The sequence below is a fragment of the Delphinus delphis genome, chromosome 4 (genome assembly GCF_949987515.2).
Source record: "Delphinus delphis chromosome 4, mDelDel1.2, whole genome shotgun sequence".
NCBI lineage: Eukaryota > Metazoa > Chordata > Mammalia > Artiodactyla > Delphinidae > Delphinus > Delphinus delphis.
The window spans coordinates 22,656,305-22,680,083 of record NC_082686.1 but is presented as its reverse complement, the minus strand read 5'-3'; the positions used below and the strand labels follow the sequence as shown (position 1 = coordinate 22,680,083).

General features: G+C 31.0%; 1 protein-coding gene across 1 annotated transcript in view; it reads left to right on the top strand.

Moving 5' to 3' along the window:
* The window catches only part of NCAM2 (neural cell adhesion molecule 2), a 206,082-nt gene that overhangs the window by 177,072 nt on the left and 5,231 nt on the right, over nt 1-23,779 (top strand). The window contains exon 15 of the mRNA XM_060010114.1: nt 17,960-18,164. Coding sequence (XP_059866097.1) covers nt 17,960-18,164 — 205 coding nt within the window. The remainder of the gene's footprint in view (nt 1-17,959; nt 18,165-23,779) is intronic.

Here is a 23,779-nt window from a genome sequence, read left to right as displayed (position 1 = left end):
TAAAATTTTTAGATTACAAATCATTTTAGATTACAAATCATTTTAGTAATTCAAGATGGATATTTACATCACCAATACAATAGTTAAGTGTGTTTGGACCTAGCTTTCAAAAATAGCTAATATTATATATAATATTTTCAGTTTATAGTAGTAGTAGTTAACTAAGAAATATCTCTAGTCATGTAAAATTATCTGAAAATCTCCACCCATTTGTTTTTGCTTATGATACTAGCAGCATTAAGAGCTTTAAATAAATAAGCTGTTATGACACTACCTAAATTAAATATTGTCATTTATATATTTTTTAGCCCTTATGCATTAGGATTTCGCTCAATGAATAAAGATACAGGATCACGAAGTTCATATTTAAATGTGTCATTTTATGTATTTTATTATGGTTCAAATCTGTGGGGCACAATGTAATATCCTTTAAACCGCTTTTGAATAAGTACAAATTAAGTAGGCTTTCTCTTACTTGGTTTTATACCCTTTCATTCTTCCTTCCAATTGTTTCTTCCTAATATTCTCTCCCTCCCACTCTCATTCCCCCTATCCTTCCTCTCTCTCTTCCTCCCTCTCAATTTCTGGTCATGAATAAATACAACGCATTTCTTCTTTTTCTGTTAATCTCTGTTAAATTGTTAAATTTCAGAATTTGTGATATGTATATATGTCACAAATCCTTCCACAAGGCTAATGCGTTGAATGGGTAGCTTAAATTTATATATTTCAAATGATTAGTGATATGAATATCCTACAAATAGCACTGAAATAATTTCAATATAAATTGAAATTGGTAAAAACTATATCTAAATTGGCTGATTATGTCATTTTTAAAAAGGAGTGTTATTTAATCACTATCAACACTCGATAGATAATCTTAGAATTCAGAAAATATTAACAGAGTAAATTTTAGGTCTTAACTAAAGAAAAAAAATCTAATATCTAATTAACATATTATTTTCCAAATCACCATCTAAACTAGAGTATTTTTCTAGAGTTAACATTTTTAATGTTTAAAAGTGGTAGTATCTCTCTTTACTACATGGTGCTTAAAAACTTGTTATAATACATAAAGATTATAAAAGCAAGCAGCATCTCAATATTTATGTAAGGGAATGGATTCAGTAAGTAGAAATCTAATTTAATTGTTCTGAAATAAAGCAGAGACGGGAGCATAATATCAATTCTTTGTTTTCCAAATACCTTTAGTTTCTTTATCTTACCTAAGATTATGAACCAGATAAACATCTCTTATAGTCATCCTCCCTTCCTTCATGGCTATTAACTAATTGGAAGCCTAAAATACTTGTCCCTAAATATTACAGAAAGAGTGGATTATTCTATAATATCAATTTTTAGCTACTATTTAGCAAAATTGAAAAACAGAATATCCAAGGAAAGCACATATGTTCAGAAGCTCTTTTAGTATATCTGAGGTGATTTGAACTGCAAAAGATGTCCTCATGTCTTTGTTAGTAGACTATTATTTGACCTACTTTTTAAAGATATGCTCATTCAAGTGTAATTAAATTTTGTGTGAATGAATCTAATGTTGGTTGTATTAAGCCTAGATATATTGCAAAGTTTCTTAATTTGTGTATGTTCAAATTAAATTCAGTTATTCTTTATCACTCCATTTTAAGTAATAGAAATATAGTTACATTGCAAATATTGCATAATATTCAGAGGTAGCATAATTTTAAATTATACCATATTTATTTTATTTTATCTATGTACTAAATGGGACTACAAAATAAATCTCCAGCAAATCCTTTTTTTTCCCTAAAAGCAAGCAATTAAAAATTACTGTTTTAAAGAACATCCATAATTCATGAATTTTTTTCAAGAATATTTTTATCTCACATCTTACATTGATTTTATGTGTAACACTTCTGTTTTAAACTGACTATTGCTGATCATTTTAATTGCATTTGTTTTCATCATAGCTTATTTTCTTGAAATAAAATGTATGTTATATATGTATTGTCCTCAGTATCATCTCTTATTTAAAATCCCTGACATAATATCCAGCACTATGTGTAATCCTATGCATGAGTTTCATAGTATATTAAATGTCATTTTATTTTCTGTATTTCTGTGTCTTCATTGTTGTAATAAAGAAAACTGAGGAAAACCTTTGTTATATGTGTTTTCTTTATTACTGGTATAAACGTTTTCTGTCTTGTGTGTTTTCATTTCTAACTTGATCAGATTCAATATCTCAATGTAATAAACATATGATCATTGAGTGATTTCTTTTTTGGTTTAAATAATAAATCATCAGCCGGCTCATACTGGAAAAATAATTTAGGAACAATACCAAATACTGTTACTTTTGTAGTAAACTAGTTCTAAGGTCTTCTTAGAAACTTTTATTACTAGTGGAGACCATAATAATCAGATGGTATCTTAATAAAACACATTAGTGTAATCATTTAAATAATGTAATAATTGGAGAGTAGTCTCGTTTGCCAGCAAAAATTTATGAAAGCAGACATAAATCCTTAAAGTGATTTTCTCCAATTCCTTTGGTTAACATATTGCTATAATTCAGTTTGAGCACCATGAGAATAAAGTTGTATAAAGTTGTATAAAGAATAAAGTTGTATAAAGTTGAATAAAGTTCTCAGTTCATCCACAGCCAAAGTATGAAACAAAAATGGCTTTGGAAATTTACAAATAATAACAATAATATGAAAACAGAGCAGCTTCTATTTCTTAACATGTACTGTGATACACACTGTATGGGATGCCTTAAGTACAATATTTCATTTACTATGAAGTAACATTTCTCCCATATTTTAGATGAGAAAAGTGAGGCCTAAAGAGGTTGAGGGATTTACATAGTGAAGTCACAGAACGGAGTTCCAGTGCCCTCTATAAAACATCATATTACTTTGTGTTTGTTTGTTTTAGCGCTGAACCTGGGTTCAAATGATAATTCTTTTTTATCTTAAGATTTTTTTGATGTGGACCATTTTTAGAGTCTTTATTTAATTTGTTACAATATTGCTTCTGTTTTATGTTTTGTTTTTTTTCGCCCTGAGGCATATGGGATCTTAGCTCCCTGACCAGGGATCGAACCCGGACCCCCTGCAGTGGAAGGTAAAGTCTTAACCACTGGACTGCCAGGGACGTCCCTCCAATGATAATTCTTTAATAAGTAGATTATTCAGTTATTTTTTATAAAGTGAAATAAAACTGGTGGTTTAGACATGAATATATATTTCTCTTTTACAAACACAGTCAAGTGTTGCATTGCCAGTTAAAAATTAAATAGTGTAGAAATTACAAAAGGGAAAATATTCGTTTTCAAGATTTGCATTATTTTAAGGCACACTTAATCTTTTTTACTCCAGAACAGCCCTCTCCCAAATGCATGTCTTAATATGTATAGCACTCATTAAAAATGTTTGCATACATTTCAAAGTGAAAATTTTCATATAATATCTATATGTTGTTATAATATTGAACTTCTTTCAATTGATACATTAGTTACAGAAGTTTTATATATTGGGGGAGAGAGAAAGGTAAGCTGATTTTTTCTGTTGTTCTTGTATTTATTTTTCCTGAAGCTCCTTAACAATGATATGGTATCAAATGGGAACTATCTGGGGATTGTTGGAAATTTTTATGGTGACTGTCACAGTATTATATTACTTTGTTAGCTTTATATTACTTTGTTGTTTGGGGCCACTGTGAGGAAACTAAAGAGATTTGAGAAAATGTATTCTAATATTCTAATCAAACACCATTATTTTATTATATCAACAATCTGAGGATTAGAGAAGAAGAATGACTAGTCATTGACACAGTCAAGGAACTTACACCCTCAGTTTTCCTCATATGTTTGTTTTATCAAATTACACCAAATCAAAGAAGGCATACCTAAATCTCTTGTCTATCACTTATATGGTCTTATATCTTTAACCTAGTTTCTTTGATTTCTTCTTGATTGAACAATAGAAAAAAAACTTTGTGGCAAAGGAAAGGCTGTGTATTCACCAACTACCATTCCTTTGAGTAGTCATGGTACTTCTCTTAAGCAGCTATTATGGTGCTCAGGTCAACTTGTACATATAGCTGCATTCCCAAGATCAGTGTAATAAACTCACAGTGAGTTTATAGCCTTAAAAGAATATCAAGTTAAATTTTACTATTTTCTTATTTTTATACATTGCCTGAAAACACTTTATAAAATGACTTTATTTATATTTTTATAGAAATAAATGATATTTAATTAATATAAAATAATATTTTTAGTTACTATCTAATAAAAAACAAAATAAATATTTCCATTTCAGCGTCTATTTCATTTTAAGAAATCATAATAAACAACTTCAATACATAATTTGCATAGTGGCTATATGCTTGCTTCTCTACTGATTTCTCATTTATTATTACAAAGAGAAATATTAAATTATTTTAAAAGTCATATTAAAATGTACCCTTTTCTTCTGTTTAAATGTGATTAAAACAAAACTAAAAATTATCTCTTCAAATTAGCATTTCTGTTTTGAAGAATCTCTGAATGACAAACTTCAATTTGCTGTTGTTTCTATATAATTTCACCACAGCTAAACTGGATATGTATGTTACATGGAAGATTAAATGCAAAACTCACTGATGCTCTTGAAAAATGACAGGAAAAATATTCTACTTCTTGGTGCTTATTGGTGGAAAACAGAAAACAATTTATTGGATTTTCATATGCTATCCTGAGACTTACTGTTCCATCAAATGGCTCAGACATGAAGGAAGGTTTACTTAAGGAAATAGAAATATTTCTCTACAGCAGGGTCCAGTATGGTTCATTGGTGGATTTCTTCACACAAAAACAGGTAGCTGAAAATAATTGACTTGCCTGTATGTTATTCATAACTTAATATGTCATCTTTTTTTAGTACTTATGAATATTGTACTTATGGACACTCTCAGTTGATTCAGGCACGTTAGCCAGTCCCATGAAGATTTTAAAGATACTAACTTTGTGTGGTTTTTTTTCTGCTCTTAAATATGCTCTATTTTTTCGAGCAGTTCCAAGTGTGCACCAAAATTGAGAGGAATGTACAGAGTTCTTATATACTTCCAATCCTGATGTATGCATAGCCTCCCCCATTATTAACATGCAGAATGGTACATTTGTTACCATCAATGAATCTACATTGACACACCATTTTTACCCAGAGTTCATAATTTGTATTAAGGTTCACTCTTGGTGTTGCACATTCTGTGGGTTTTGATGAATGTATAATGACATTCATCCACCATTATAGAGTAATACAAAATAGTTCCAATGCCCTAAAAATCCTCTGTGCTCTGCCTGCCTCTTTATCTCTCCCTCTCTCCTAATCTCTGGCAATCTCTGATCTTTATAACTGTCTTCATAATTTTGCTTTTTCCACAGTGTCATATAGTTGGAATCATACAGTAAGTAGTCTTTTCAGATTGGCTTATTTCACTTAGTAATATGCCTTTAAAGTTCCTCCATGTCTTCTCATGATGTTATGGCTCATTTCTTTTTAGCATTGAATGATATTCCATTGCCCGGATGTCTCATGTTTTATCCATTCACCAAATGAATAATATCTTGCCTCTATTTTTCTTAAGTGAAAATCTACATTTCTATTTTATGGTTGATGGTATACAATATATTCATTCAGTTGCAGTGGGTAATAATATATAAGTGGCCCTACATGTTTAGAATGTTTAGTTTTAATAATGTAACTTAATTTTGTATTAAACCCCAATGCAGAAATTGAAGTTTCTAAGACACAATAAAGTGAGTGTGTAAAAACAGAAATTTTGTAAACCTAATATGTTATAAATTCCTTAGAAAATAATACCATCCATATATTTGTTCACATTTTCCATTTACTGTCTTATACATTTATAAAATTCAAAGGTATATATATTTAAGAATTTTATAAATAGGTTAACAGTTTGGAATTTCAACAAGTAATTTGTAAAATATCAGTTGTAGTTTAATCTTATATGGGTGTAATTCAATTTTGTAATATAGTCTTTAAGAAAAAAAGTATTTTCTGTTTGTGCAGAGAAAGTTTAATTTCCTTTTTTTTAACTATATGGAATAGCCTTTTAACATTAACAGAAAAAAATGAAATTGGCCAGTTAATGGTTGAAACAAGGACATAAAATTTAAACTACTCAATTTTTTAACACTGGCCAATATCTGTTTTGATCATATTCACTTCAATCTAAGATGCTCCCTTTCCTACTAACCAGTAAAAATTTCATTATCTTATGGGAAATAACTGAATCAATTCCACCATAGCAAACTGAACATATACCATAAGATTTAAACTGCATATGGAGAAAGTATACAGTTAGTGAGGTGAGAATAAACTTCAAATGTATCAGTTTGAATAAGTATCACATATGGAAGTATTTTATATCTCTTTATCCCATTTTTTTGACAGGGTTTTGTGACAAGTGTTCTCCATTCCAACATACTTAGCAATTTGAAATGTCAATGTAGATAAAAGCCTAGATATTCTGCTGCGCAAGGACTATAGATATTTCACAATTTCCCACAATTTATAGTTGCACCAGATTTGTAACAATTATTAAAAACGTTCATTTCTAAGTTTTCAGTTATTCGAAACATTTATCAAAAAAGTGCTGTTATCGACAATACTATTTCTTTTTAGCCAACTTTTTTTTTAAATAACACAGTTTATTTTAATTTCCTTTCTTACATTAAACTATGTTACTTTACCTCATACTGACATTTGACAAGGTCCCATCAATATTCCCGTAGAAGAATAATAATTTCATATTCTAGATTATTCACTTTTTACAAGGAATTGTTTTAAAAAGATAGATACTAAAACCTTAAGGGGGATTGGGTGGATATTAAAAAAAAAAAACAACTAACGGTGAAAATTATGAACCACTTGAAATGTTATTCCATTTAGAAGTATATAGAATCATTATACTAATTATGAATATATTTTATATAAATTTATAGTATTATATTATACAGTGTCTATTTTTGAAATATATAGACATAAATTATCTAACGTTAATTCAGTCACAAATCACATATAAGAGACTGAGTCTATTTCCTAGTTTCTTAAATCTAAACATCAAGCAGGGATTGACATGTCTACATGTATTATGGAAATGGGTATGGAATCAGAGACAGGGAAGGCTGGACAGATATATATATATATAGATATAGATATATATATATTTTTTTTTTATTATTATTTTTTTTTGCGGTACGCGGGCCTCTCACTGTTGTGGCCTCTCCCGTTGCGGAGCACAGGCTCTGGACACGCAGGCTCAGCGGCCATGGCTCACGGGCCCAGCCACTCCACAGCATGTGGGATCTTCCCGGACCGGGGTGCAAACCCGAGTCCCCTGCATCGGCAGGCCGACTCTCAACCACTGCACCACCAGAGAAGCCCTGGACAGATATTTTACAGCCATAGCCCAGGCCTCTACCAGCTCCCTCCTAACCATTGAAACAGGCTCTATTTCCCTATGTATCTCTAGCAACTCCCTATACCGTCTTTTAGGAAAAGATCAGAGTTAGGTTTTTTTTTAGTGGTGTTTATTTATTTTGTTTTTGTTGATTTATTTATTTGTTTATTCAATTACAGAGTCCATTTTTTTAACCTAATAATTTATCACTTAATCAACATCCTCCACCAGTTACCCCCAATATCATCTCTAATATCCATAAATATCTGTTAATTTCAAAATATACTGTATTATCTCATACATCTCCATCTTTGCTCACATCATGTTCTGGCTGAAAGGGACTCATCATCAGACAGAAAGCTTCTTATTCTTCAACATCATCATAGAATTTATCTTCTCTATCATGCCTTTCTTGACCACTAACTATCAACTCATATGCTTCTTCCACCTATTTGCTCAGGTCATATTATTTTTCACCACTAGGAAAGCATTCAACTGTACATGTCTTACTCACCCTTCTCAATACATTAAGAACTCCCAGAGAAGAGAGTCCTTTTCCTTTTTCTTATTTTATTCTCACAACTGCTTGACAAAGTTGTTTAATTACATTGTGATAAATTGAAGGGTGATTATATGTCTTTGACCAATTTATCCCTGGTCAAAAAGATCACTTTTGTAATATAAAGGACTAGATGATATTTTGAAAAGATACTTAACTTATAATTCCACCTTTGTAAACAAACATCTATAGAAAAAGACACTTTTAGGAAAAAAGTATACGGCTTTACAATTATTAATGTCAGTTGTATTATAAACATGTTTATGATTCCCTTTCCATTACTAAACCAATTTTCCACACTTAGCTACTTTTTCTTCCCCCAAATCAGATATTTAGTTTTAAAAAAAGTCTGGTTTATCAGTGCTACCTCCTGACCCCATCTTCTTCTAAAGAATACCTCTTAGTAGGGAGAAGTGACTTGAAGGGAAATTTTGGATTCACATTGTTTTTATATTAAAAAATTAGTTATACATGTAAAATCATTTTGACAAAAAAAATCAAAATGACTAGAGAATAGAGACACAGTAGTAAGGAATAGGTGAAGTAAAATGCAATCTTCACCCCATCCCCAAATAATAGGGTTGTATGAAAAGAAAATTGGAAGTAAGCAATAAACTGTCTACATCAATATTGTTTAACTGAGTACACACAGAAAAGACATGACCACCTTTTGAAGATGTACCAAAAATAGCCTGAAGATTTTAAACATATCTAAACAATAGCACAAGGTTTATCGATATATTTGAGTAATGTTGAAAAATTATTGGTGAATTTTACTTATATCTTTTGAAATCTGAAAATTTTAAATTCCTAAGTGAATGTGTGGATACTACAAAAAGTTTTATCAAAGAACAAGAAAGCTAGAAAATCACAATGAACTTCCACATAAGTATTAATCTCCAGCATGACTTTTATAATTTGTTTCGAGATATATAAAGAGCTCCAATGAATGCAATACATGTTCATTTAAAACACAGCTAATTACCTCTGTGTGATAATAAAAACTAAAAATCCCTCAGACAGGTCACAAAGCACTTATAAATTGGTATAATTACATATAAGTATGTACTTTTCTCAAGGTTCTAACAGTTTTGATTTTTAATATATTTTTTAAGATTTTTCATTTTAGGGCTTCCCTGGTGGCACAGTGGTTAAGAATCCGCCTGCCAATGTAGAAGACACAGGTTCGAGCCTGTGTCTGGGAAGATCCCACATGCCGCGGAGCAACTAAGCCCGTGCGCCACAACTACTGAGCCTGCGCTCTAGAGCCTGCGAGCCACAACTACTGAAGCCCGCGTGCCTAGAGCCCGTGCTCCACAACAAGAGAAGCCACCGCAATGAGAAGCCCGCTCGCAGCAATGAAGACACAACACAGCCAAAAAATAAATAAATAAAAATAAAATAAAATATTTTTTCATTTTAAAATTCCAATATTCTTTTCCCAAAATTCAATCCTTTATAAAAGATGCTGCAGTTTTCTCTTCACTGATGACAATACTCTTCACAGCCATCACAGATTTACTCACATTATGTACTTTTTTCTTTAAATTGTTCACTGAAAAACGTGAGATTACACATTGTACCCACAGTTTTCATACAGTTAGTTCAGTAAGCAATTAAATATCTGAATAAAATGAACATAAATGCACTTAAAAATTTGCTAATAAGTGCATTTTGTCAGAAAGCTGAATGATGTAAATGCTTTATCTCATAAATACTATGAATTGTCCAAAAGGAAACCAATATTTCAGAGTAAAAGACTTGAACACAAAGAAAGTACAGTCTTAATTTAGGAAGGAGACTTTGATCCACTCTGTAATAATCTTTTGAGAGTTTTAATCTTAATTTTTACTAAAATGAACATGAATGTGCCTAAAATATTGTGCAAAATAGCCACCACAATAAAAGTAACAATAAAGATAACCAAAAAACTAAAAATTAATGGTGAGCTAAAGAGGAAAAAATGAATTACAGAAGAAAAGAATACCAAAATATATGTATAGATATTCTTGTCCCCGAACTGAGCAAAAGTCAATGTCACCTGTCAGATACAATAAGAACATTATGAATAATTATCTTTCTGTCATTCATTTTAACATCAGTCTTTCAAAGTTCAAAAAAATGATTTTAATTTGACATGTAGAAGTAAGGGAGGGACCAAAAAATAATTTACGATATGAATAATTAATAAATTAAAAAAGAATGGGGCTTCCCTGGTGGCGCAGTGGTTGAGAGTCCGCCTGCCAATGCAGGGGACACAGATTTGTGCCCCGGTCCAGGAAGATCCCACATGCCACGGAGCAGCTGGGCCCATGAGCCATGGCTGCTGGGCCTGCGCGTCCGGAGCCTGTGCTCCGCAACGGGAGAGGCCACAACAGTGAGAGGCCCGCGTACTGCAAAAAAAAAAAAAAGAATGATATTAAACTAAAATCTTCTTGAGTTCTGGTCACAGTGGAATGCACATCTAAAACTAGAAGAATGAAAATATACTTAAACCTTAGGCCTTAATGAAGTGTGTTTATCAAAAACAAGAAAAAATACTTGTAAAATATAAACATGTATTTACAGTTATTTTATGCATCCTAGTTCATGTATGCTAGCAATATTCAAATATTTATACTTGCTAAAATCTAAGAAGGTTTTGGGTAAAAGAAGTTCTAATTTTTTAAAAGAAAATACTATAAACAAATGATGAGTAATGAGAGGTAGCTATAAACAAAGTGAGCGTAAAGTAATATATGTACAGTGTCTTGGAATTCCCAAAGTACCCTTCATATATGATTCTCAAAGAATATTTTAGCTAGGATACATGGGAACTGTTATCCACATTTCATCAGTAATGAAATGGAATAAAATTATAATTATGATTTCGATATAACCGATTGTAGTGTGTAGGCCACAAAATGAGTGAGCAATACCATGGTAGAGATAAAAAAATATTAGAATTTCAACCAATATTTATTTTATATCATTTTAATTTTTTTTTATGTTTTGTAATTGTACATTGCATCTTTTTCAAAGGATTGATACATTGTAAAATACTTTTAAAAGAAAAACACATATCATAGGAGGAGAGACTCAATTTTTCTCTGGATGTACATGGGGAAGCAATAAAAAAAAGGAGTTCGGATTGGAGGAAGAATATAAACTCCAATCATAGTTGCTCTTGAGTTTGTTGTTTGAATTTTTTAAACATTTTGGATTAATGGAAAATGATATAATCATCCTTGCTGATGCAGTTTGCCATGATTTTCTCCTTCTTTCCATTTAATACAATTAAAGGGGTATTGACCAGACATTGGAAACCTCAGAAGTTCAAACATTTGTTTCAAACAAACATGTTAAATATGAATGAAAATTGAATGGATCTTAGCACAGGGAGATCAGCTCGGTGCTTTTTGACCACCTAGAGGGATAGGATAGGGAGGGTGGGAGGGAGACACAAGAGGGAGGGGATATGGGGATATAAGTATACGTATAGCTGATTCACTTTTTTATACGGCAGAAAATAACACAACAATGTAAAGCAATTATACTCTAATAAAGATGTTAAAAAAATGGAATGGATCCATCAATTCAGGGATTAACAGCAGTCACTATAAATGCTGGAGATCCATGGTCATGACATAGAAGAAAAATGTGGTACGTGGAGAAATGGAAAGAGTGGGACATTGTGCTCAGTTTGTTATAACAGCAGTTTTCAACATTTCCCTCTTTAATAGTGAATTTTATAACATGCTTGAATCAAAGTTCTTTGTTTTTTCTACTTGTGATTACACCTGCAGAAGTGATTTGAAAGTCATGTTGTTTCAAATATATAAAAGTAGATACTTGGAATCATCTTTCTAAAAACCTAAAATACATAAATATGGCACTTCTATGAATATAGCTGATTCCTCATTTAGTATAACTGAGAGAAGTCTATCAATCCTAAAGGCAAATCATACCTAATTTAGGTAATGTTTAGCAGGTCAAGTATTCCCCGTAGGAAATAGAAAGTCTTATAAATGTGACTTTTCTCTACACAGCTCCTCAGGGTTGGAAAATATTATTTTCTTTCTTGACAAGTGGATTATGTCAAGGATTGTAAAGCCTGCAGCTTCATCTATGCTGGGGGAATATTGTGATTATATTTCATTTTCACTATCCCCACTGTTTTTAAAGCTGTTAAAGTTTATCAAAATTTTAAAGCTTTAAAAAATTTTTTTTTTATGTTGACATAGTCTAGACCCTAGTCTCATTTTTACACTTTGGCTCTTTTTATTATATTTTCTTATTCTTTGTTGATTTGGGGGTTCCTAGGAAAAATATCACAGAACATTAACTTATCAATTTAAGATAATTTCCAAGTATGTAAGTGGCAAGTGATTTTGGAAAACAGCTGTCTAACATAACACAACAAGAAACTGTGAAATCTTTAGTTGGTTTTTAAATTAGTGCAATGCATTTTCTTTTAAAAGTATGTATTACTCTAGAGCATATCTTTTATAGTGCATGGAGATTACCATAATTTTAGAAGCTCTTACTATTAAATCTAGGCCCTTCTTAATCTAAAAATCTTACCCTTTTATTCCTTTGTTGTGTTTTGGGAAATCCAATGAATGAAACTTAATTTGGGGAATTTATGCTTCATAAGTAAAATGGGACTTAAATAGCTGTATGATAAGCCCAAAGATGTATGTTAATTTTTAACTTATTTTAGTACGTATCAGGAAACCCCTCTAATACTGCACTAATTTTGTAGCACTCAATAAATGTTTGTGAAGCCTAAGTGAATAAATAGTCCTTTAAAAAAAATAATGAAACTGTGTAGACACAAAAGTCTTTAGATAACCCAAATGTTTGATTTTAAAGTAGTTGAATGGCTGACCATCACTGCTTAGATGGAGCTCAAATGCAGCAAGCCGTCTGCTTCATCTTTCCACATAGGATGAACCATACGTGTGTATAGATTTATACCTAGATTTTCCAGAAATCATTTGATATTTGAAAATATGTTACACTAGGCAGAATGAAGGAAGAATGTATAAACAGGAGACAAATAGACCTACCTCTATTGTGGAAAGGTATAGTATCTAGTTAATGTCATGATGAACACCAAAAAGGGCTTTTCTTTTTATCTTTTATACACTTAAACTCACTGTATTTAGCGATATCCCTTATGAAAATAACTACCACTATTTTGGAAGTAACAAACAAATCTCCATTTTAGGACACTTTAAATTAAGAAAAAAGTTTTTTCTCCATATCTTTATCACAACTTTCCACATCTAAAAGTAATTCTCAAACTATAGAAAAAGAGTTAATTAAAAAACTGAACTACTTATGGAGTCAGAAAGCAATGCTACTTTTTAAATTGTAGTGGTTTTTGAAAAACTAATATAAGCATAGTATATTTAATGGGAAATTAATGTAGTGTTTTAGCAATGAGTTAATTTCTACAACAGAAACATGAAAACACATGCATACGACGGATTTGAAATGAAGTTTTTTTTTTCTTATTTTCTTGCTTTGATTTTATATTTTGATGACTGTTAACTTGCAAGTACATAAAGCTCTGGGGATACATACTGGTTTAGTTAGCCAATTTTTAAATTTCACGGTGTGGGAGGTACAGCTTGGAGGGAGATTGTAAAAACACATTTAGTCTGATTTTCATATTTGCTTTCAATAATAACATCTGTACCTAAAAATAGATGTTTAAATTTTTGATTCCTAAATTATTTATTCTTATTCAATTCTAATATGAAATCCCTTTTCAAAAGAGCAATGCAAAAGATCACTAAAATAGAAGCTGAAAATAAGAATTCAAGAAAAGTACATAAAAGCAAGAAATAATTACTTGCATAATTATACCTCATTTAAATAGTTGTTTTTCCACTAGTTGTATGGGAAAAAATGGATATTGACATTTTTATGCAAGCAAATTATACATTTTAATTTAGTCACTTAATTTTATTTCTATCTTTTGATTATTTGAAGCTTAGTATCCAGTACAAAATGTTGACTTGAACACAGGTATAAAACCGGGGAATTCCCTGGTGGTCTAGTGGTTAGGACTTGGTGCTTTCACTCCTGTGGTCCAGGTTCAACTCCTGGTTAGGGAACTAAGATCCCAGAAGCCATGTGGTGAGGCCAATATATTTATATAGAACCGGAAGCTAAATATTCTTCATTTGTACAGATCTAATATTAAGGGTATTAAGGGTTATCTTGTGACTTAGGTCACTGTACTCTCTGGATATCATTTTTCTTATCTAGAAGATAGACCTAAAAATATTTTTGTTTAGGTAATGGAGTTTAATAAAAATTATATCATAAAACACACATGTAAGTATTCTGGGAAACTGAAAAGATTAATTTAAAATCCTTTAAAAATAAATAAATTAAATAAATAAAATCCTTTAAATGATTGCTATGCTCAGTTTCAATTTGTTAAGTTATTAAAACCATAATTTAAAGAAAGATCTTTTGTATGTTATTGAGGAAATAAATTATTGCTAGTCCCCAAATCCTAGTGATGTAATGTTACACATGATGATTATGACTTTGTGAAAAGTCCAAAGACAAATAAGTGAACTTTCACAATAGATTAAATTGGTGTCAAAAGAGAAAAAGAACAGAAAATTTAGCTTTTATATTATAGCCTACTTTCATGGGATATGAGAATGTGTGAGCATTTAAATACATTCTTAAGCTGAAATATTTTTTTTAAATCTTTCAAAAGAAAATGTAATTAAATATTTATAACATAAATCTATTTGACGTCCATGCCTATTCTATGCAATGACAAAAATATATTTGGTTTTTCATAAAAAATAACTTCTAGTAATCTTCCAAGATTGTAATCTTGTTAAGATTGTTAAGAAGGTATAATATTGTTTCTCTAGAAAAAAAGTAATAGCTATTTTAGCGTCAATATTCCCTTACTATAAGGTGCTTTACAAATATAATGTTTCTAAGAGCTTTTTCTAACTTGGGAATGGAGAAGATCAATATACTGGTTTAATGCTTAAAAAGTCACGAATAAAATATTTATCATTTAAAAGCTAACTAGCTAAAACTAAGTCATTTTTTTAAAAATGATCTTTTTCTCAGGAGAATAGTCAATGCTTAACAAGAGATTCTGAAAGTTGCTGATGAAGAAACATATTTACTGGACTAATTTAACTTTAAATTGTCTATTTTTTTCACCAAAATCTCATTTCACTAGAATTTTGTAATAATAATAATAATAATATAGTAATAATACTCTTTAAATTTTTACTTAGTGTTGGGCAAAAGTGTTTGAGGTGTTATTATATTCACAAAAATCTTTCCAACAACCTCATGACTTAGTTTGTGGTGGTTGTTTTCCTAAATGTACCCATTTCAATAAAGAGGCATCTCAGCCTTAGAGAAAAGTTAAATGACTCAACCAAGGACATACAGGAGTAAGTGATGGAGCCAGGATTTTCTGACACCAGATCCAGTACATTTAAATACAAAGCAAGAGTCTTCACATTTTAAAAGGGTAAATGGGGTTTTATATATTGGGCCAGATATATCATAACTGAGTTGTGGGATTTATTGTCTAGAACTATGTCTGCATGTGAGAGGAACCTAAATGAAGTAAGAAAGAAGTGATTAACGTTCAAATGTCGTTTGAGTCAATATATCCAGATGGACTAAAGCTCAAATGGAGATGTAGTTTTCTACTATTCTTGTCTGAGCTTTGGTTGTTGAATCATGTGAAGTACATCCAAAATAATTACTTATGAACACTGTAAAACATATTTTTGCTTTACATATAAACAAAGATATTTCATAGCTGAGTTGTCTTCATTATATTATAATAGTATATTCAAATGAGAATCATTTATATTTGAAAAAGGATAATGGAAGAAAATGCATAAAATGATTTCTTAAATCACTAAAAGAAATCCTGGTGTGCTTGATATATTATTTTTATAGCATGAGGCACTAGATTTTTAAAAATTATGTGTATAGATACAACTTTGAAAATTATTAAATAATATTTAGAATCTCATTGTCCATTTGTATATTGGAACTTTGCATAAAAAAAAGATACTAAAATTCCATGGTTGAAAAATATTTTTGTTTCTCTAGTTTTTCCTTAATATGGGTTCATGTGATAACAGTTGTGTGGAAGCTAACAATTTCTCTGGATATGAGCTAGGCAATTTTTCTACACTGAAAGCATCTAAATAGCATGTTAAAATTTGATAGGGGAAGGAGATTCTGAAAATGGCATGAAAATTTTTTTTTCCTCCACCACTGTCATGTGTTTATCACCTGTTTTCTCATTATCAGAAATAAAATAATTATAATCAAAATCACACTTTTCTTGGGCATGTGAGTTCCAAGTTTTTTGATTCAGTGCTTAAAGAGTTCTTATGTGCAACATCATGGGACACTGTAGAATATGTGTGTTCTAGCACACGTGAAGAACAAAGCGCTTGTGTAAGTACCAGGCACCATGTAACAAATAGAATGATTTTTATTAATCTATCTGCAAGCTCTGAGAGTGTTAAGAAATATAAATAACATGTATTTCCTGGAAAAAATAAAATAAGTTTAGACATTAGACTCAGAAAAATAAACTAGGATTCAGACAGCTGTGACATATTCAAGACTGGCCTGTTAGTGGAAGATTCAACATAAGGACAGTTATATCAGTTCCTTTGGATCACAATTTCTTCAGTCATGATTAAAATATATTGGACCTAACTTTAAAAATACAACTTACAAAATCTTTGTTTTACATATACATTTTTTTCAGAAGTGGTTTTCTCAAAACTCAAATTTGCATCTCTCCCTGTATCTGTCACTTGCATTGCACACCACTCACAGACTGAGCATGTGATTATGATGCTGAGTGAAAATTATATTTTATGATTAAAAATGATAATTATAATTTTATAATGTTACATAAGCAAATTTTAACATGATCATGTTGATCATTTTGAACAATTCTATAAAATTGTCATATAATTCTCTTTTTTCCCTCTAGATAACACAGTATCACCAGTCACCAGTTTAATCCTGTGTCTTTCCATTGTGCTCACTTTCCTATCTACATTGTTATAGCTGTGTAATCTACCCTCATATTCAACTACAGGCATATAAAGTTTGATTCATTTTTGCTGTACTAGCCACTCTTGCCATTTTTACTCTGTCCGTCAGCCTATTCCACCCTATTCTCCATCACCTGTTTCATGAATTCCATGGCTCTTGGAATTTCCTGCAACCATATGTCACAGAAAAGTGGCTCCCATCTTCCCCTACCTTTTCACGATATGACTTCAGAAAGGTCATAATTACCACAACTCTGTAAAAGTTTGCTTCTAGTCTAATATAATTTGTTAAAATATTAACTGGAAAAATACAAGTAAACCATTTATTCTGAAATGATGATTTCTAAAATATTTCTAGCCAGATATTTTAAAGAGCATTCTTTGTCAAAACAAAGTGCTCCAGCATCATTTGCAAGCCCAAATCTTAAAACTAAAATGATTCCATATAGAGCATTTATTTAACACTTCTCTTACAGGAGTTTTAACTATATTTTTTTCTTTTAACAAAGTGATGATCTATTTAATGGCTCTGACTTTCTGGTAGAGTATAGTTAGGGTTATGATAAAATATTCATCATCTTCCCCAAAGATAATCAAGGAGTATATTGGAAAGAAGAGTTACTTAGGGTGTTTTTTCTAAAGAATGTTTGTAAGAAATATTTCAAATCCTTAACATGTCAGTTGCTTAAAACATTGTTTGAAAACCAGAAAATAGCTCCCAGCAATCATGAAATTGAAGTATGCTAATGAAGATATTTTTTCCTGTCTCTTAAGTTGAATATTTCTTGGATAAGATGATTTCTTTTTTTAAATAACTGTATAAACTTTTCTAATTTGGGGTTTAATAAAATTATTTTCTTTTATTTTTAAGACACACTTTTTAATGGTCTTGGGCTTGGAGCGGTCATTGGTCTGGGAGTCGCTGCACTCTTGTTAATTCTTGTGGTAACAGACGTCAGCTGCTTCTTTATTCGACAATGTGGGTTATTGATGTGCATCACCAGGAGAATGTGCGGGAAGAAAAGTGGCTCCAGTGGTAAAAGTAAAGAACTTGAAGAAGGAAAAGCTGCATATCTGTGAGTATCAGACATCTGCATCAAAGTAATATTAGACTCTTTGTATATCACTACAAAGAGCTCAAAATTTATGTTTTCTTCATGCAAAACTTAGAGTGAAATGCAAAAAGCTTTCCATATTAACATCATCTTCAAAAGTTCTCTCATGTTCCTACGCAGACAACCCACACTACTCCAGGCAACTACCCCTGCCCCAGGCAACTAATAATCTGATTTCTTTTATCATAGATAATTTTTAGCTCTTATAAAGCTTGATATAGTTTCCTACAATGTGTATTTTTTGTGTCTGCCTTCTTTCACTCAGCATAATGTTTTAGAATTCATTCATGATATTCTATGTGTCAGCAATTCATTTCATTTTATTGTTGAGTCATTTCTATTCATTTTTGATACATACATTTAGGCATGTATGGTCTCATACATTATTTTCTAGGCTTAGGGATATAGGAGAATCCATTTGGCATGGCCACATTGTTTTGTTTTGTTTTTATATTGTTTTTTGTTTTGTTTTGTTTCTCCAAAGCCCATTTCAGTCTTTCTAGGCAATTTGTCTATGGTCATTTTTCATGGATATTCTGTAAGGAATATTTTCACTTCATGGGATAATAACTTAAATAGTATACATTTTCAATTAAAAAATTACGTTAAATATTACAATCAAAATGTCACCTGCTTACCTGTTGGACACAGCACATAGCAAAGAACAAACAGAAATTAGGCTCTACTTCATACTTGAAAGAGATATTAATGTATGACATAGTAAATATAGTGGAAACAATTCACTATTCAATATCTCTTGCTTTCCTCATAGAAACATATTGTACTTCCTAATAACTTGCTGTATTTTTAAATTGTCTTGTTAACTAAATAAACATATCACCAAATTTAGTTTTAGTTACTTTTTCACATATCAAGAAAACAATGTACTATATAACATAATTATACATATATACATATGATATATATATGCACACATTGACTCAAAACTGAATTTTATATATCTTCATTTTTGCTTTGCTATTAACTAAATGGAATAAATATTAGGTAACAAGCACTTCTATACAATCTAGGGATAAAGTGGTGAATAAAACAAACAAGAATTTTGTTCACATGGAGTTCGTGTTTCAATGTAGGAAGACAGATAATCAACACTAAAATTGAAAATGTCTGGTAGTGATAAGCACTAAGAAAAATGAAAAACAGAATGACAATTGTTACTAGAGGTTGGGTCATTAAAGACTTCTCCAGGGAGATGAAACTTAGGCTGAAGAGTGAGTGATAAAGAGTCAGAAATATAATGATCAAGGGGAGGAATGTTCTAAGCAATGTAACAATAAATACAAAAGCCATTAAGTCAGGAATGAGCTTGTTACTTAAAGGCAAAATGGATCTGAGTGGAATGAGACAGGGAAAGAGAGTGGTACCAATCAGGTGGGAGAATTATCTGAGTACAAAAGTGTTAAATCTTCTTGGTCAAAGTAAGGAAATATTTTTAAAATAGAAAGCAACTAAAAGTTTTTTTAATGGTTTATTTAGCTACTTGTGAAGAAGGATAACTGGAGGGTTGGTAGGTGAAAAGGAAAGATTTAGAATGAGGGAGACTGGGTAGGAAAATCTTGAAATATTCCAGGTAGAAAATGATGGTCTTCTGTACCAAGCCTGTAGTACTATAGGCATATAAAAGTGTATAGCACCCAAATATAGATGAGGTAGAGTCAAGTACTGCTGACTGATTCAACTTTGGGGTGAAAGAAAGAGAGAAATCAAAAAGGACCTTCACTTTTTTGTCTTAATTAATTACAGGGATGTTGATGACCATGTGCAAAATAATGAGGTACATCTAAGTTCTGCTGTTTGTTTTTATTTGACTTTATTAATTGGTAATTTATCCACCAACACTTTTGTTTGTAATTCCTGCCAAGTTTAATTAACCTTAAAGACTTGGAAAGATGAAAACACATGGTTCATTCCATGCTTGTTGCCCATCATAGGTTTTTAAATCACAATTTCCTCTGCCTTAGGAAAACAGTTTTCAACTCTTTTTCAAAAATTCATTATTCAAATTGGAAAAAATAAAATAAAACCTCAATGAGAAATAGGGCATAATTGATTTGATTAATTGGATATATACTAGCTTCTAAATATGACCCCAAGCATTCTAAGACTAGTCCTTTCATGTTATCACAAGTTATAAGACTATGTAGATTTCTTACAAAACACATTAACTAAACACTTAGAGCATTCTTATTTAAAGAACGTTATATTGCAGAAAAAAAGAGAAATTAAAGTCAATGGCATACAGGATGGCATTGTGTAAAGTCCTAGAATATTCCATTATTTGGCTTTCAATGTAAATTAACATTTATCTTGAATTCTCATAGTTTATGTTATAAAATGGTTAAAGATTACTATTTTACCAAACTTTATGTATACTCTTATTTACCCAAGCATTAATTTGCAATAGCAAATATTTATTGAACACCTCAATAACCAGGCACTATCTAAGCTCCAGAGATACAACTGTGAGGAAGCAAACTAGTCCCTGCCATCAACTAGTTACTGTGATGGGAAACACATTTCGATTAAAAAACAATCAAATAGATAAATTAATAAGAAATTTCTGTTGTAAATACTACTTTTCAAAAAAGAATGAATTTACTTAATCAGACTTAGCTGAGCAAGTTGTGAAAGAACTAAAATATAAAAAAGAATAGGAAGTAACTAGTCAAGTGTGTGTGTGTGTGTGTGTGTGTGTGTGTGTCTGTAAATGGCTTTTCAGCATGCAGAAAGAGGGATACATAGCTCTGGCCCCCTTTACTGCCACATGGGAGAAGGGAAATACCCAACTCAAGTCCACTCTAACCATTCTGTTCCACTTAAAGGGGAAAAAATGAGAAAAAATTATGAAGTTCACAGTCTGGGGCCACAGACTCACTAAAAGACAGAGACCGAATCATGGGACTATGGAATGCATCCTCTTTACACCATAATTTACCACCTCATTACTAAAGACCTATATTTAGCAGTTCCTTCTAGCCAGTACATCATGTCCCACTATCAAGAAAAAACTTACAAGGCATACTGAAGGCAAAAATCAGTTTGAAGAGATGGAGCAATCATCAGAACCAGATTCGATAAGGCAGGGATGTTGGAATCATCAGACCAATATATTTCTTTTTTTATGGTAAGAACTCTGATGGATAAAGTAGACAGCATGGAATAAGGGATGGGAAATGTAAGCAGAGGTGAAAATTCTAAGAAAGAATCTGAAATAAATGCTAGAGATCAAAAACACCATAACAGAAATGAAAAATCCCTTTGATCAGCTTATTAGCAAGACTAGACATGGCTGTGGAAAGAATCTTGAGAAGATCTTAACAGAAAAGTCAAAACTAAAAAGCAAACAAACAAAAAAAAAGACTGAAAAAAAAAAGAAAACAGAATACCTAATTCTGTAGGACAACTACAAAAGGCTAAACATATGCACAATAGGAATACCAGAAGAAAGAAAGAAAGAAAGAAAGGAACAGGAGAAATATTTGAAACAATAATAACAGAGAACATCCCCAAATTAATATCAGACATGAAACCACAGATCCAGGAAGTTCAGAAGATACCAAGAAGGATAAAAATCAAAATTAAGCAAAAAAAACTACACTTAAGCATATAATTTTCAAACTACAGAAATTCAAAAATAAAGAAAAAATCATGAAAAAAGCTAGAGAAGCAAAGGTAAGAATTACATCTGACTTCACACACCACACAAACATACACCTCCCCTCACACATACACACACTGCTTTTTATATGTACATGTGTATATATGTATGTGTGTGTGTGCAATTTTTCTCACATAACAATGCAGCTTCAAAATGTCCCATTTCAGTACATGAATTTCTGACTCTTTTTTAAAATAAATAAACAGTATTCCATAATATTATATATCATAGTGTATTTTTCCACTTCTCTATTATTAAAGTTTAGATAAGACTTTCAATATCTTTATAATATTAAAGTATATTATGCTGTTTTGAACTTCGTTTTTACATCAATTCTGTTGTAAATGTATGAATATGTATTTCTCAATTCTCATCCCAAATAATCACAGAACATATATTTCCTACAGTGCTTCTCAAACACTGACTATTATCAGTTTATTTTTCAATACAATAAGTGAAAATTATCATTTAAAATTTGCATTTTTCTAATCGGGGTTGAGTCTGAGCTTATTTGTTTTATGATTTTCTTTTGGTTACTTTATTCTTCTTGGAATTTCCTGTTCATATTTTTTACACATTTTCATAGAGTCGTTTGACTTTTCTTTCACTTGTTGATTATATAATGTAACCCTTAATCATTTGATGTTGCATTTGTTGCAAATATTTTCCCCAATCTATCCCAAAGTTTGGATTATGCTAGTGATGCCATTATTTATATGAACTTTACATTTTCATTTAAGAATTGATCAACTGTATAAAATATTCTTTCTCAGTTTGCATCAAGATATTTTCACTTTGCTCTTATTTAATTTGTTCAAGTTGCAAGTTTTAGTAGTATATTTCCTAACATAAATCCTCCTTGCCCTCCTAGGATGGTGATGACAGTTAACAATGATTGAGTACTGCATGTATGTAAGGCACTATTCTAAGGACAAAGCAGAAATTAGTTTGGTATCTTTATCTTCTCTGTTTTACTAACCAAGCCAGAAATGTTTATGCAGGAAGTTGGGAGAGCCAGCCAGGTTGGTTCTAGGACACATCCTCTCAACTGCTCTGCTACACTTGTCATCATTTTCTGCTTAATAATCAGTTCTAGAAATCTGGCCAGAATTTCTATGTTTACCAGTTTATAAATTGTAAAATTTTCTATAAATTTTCGCATATATTTTATGCCAATTTAAACAAAATATTGTTTTGTCACTCTATAATTCCATATTGGTAATTATTCTGATATCACTAGAAGAATAATTAAGTGTAATTTATACAGAATAGGAATTTAGACTCATGTAGGTTATATGTGTGCTTCAGATAGTATTTATTGTAATAGGAAAGGTTGGAAACAACCTAAATGTTTGTCAGTTAAAGACTTCAAATACATCATGGTGAATATATACAAGGGGAAAGTATGCACCATGAAAAAGATTGAGGCAGCTCTAAATGCTCTTTTATGTCTTCCAGCTAATACCTAGTGTAAACTGAAAAGGCAAAATTACACACAGTTAGTATGCTATCCTTTGTTTAAAAATAATTCACTTTCACACATACATGCTGGCATATGCCTACAGTATCTCTTGGAAACAAGGCAAAAATTTGCAACAGTAATTGTCTCTCTGATAGATAACTAAATATCCTACAGACAGTGGAAGGGAGAGTCACTTTTCCCTCTCCACCCTTTTGTATTATTCTGTACTGTATGCTAACAAGCTAAAAATCAAAAAAGATCATTAAAACCAAAAATAAAGATTTTAGGACAACTCACAATTTTCTCATATTACTCCTTCATTTCTTTTTGATAATGTTTATTTTATCCTTTCTAGTTTAAAGTTCTTTGCTTATCCGTTTATTTTTGGTAAGAAAGTATACAATTAAAATCCAAATTCACTATCTTTTCTATCTT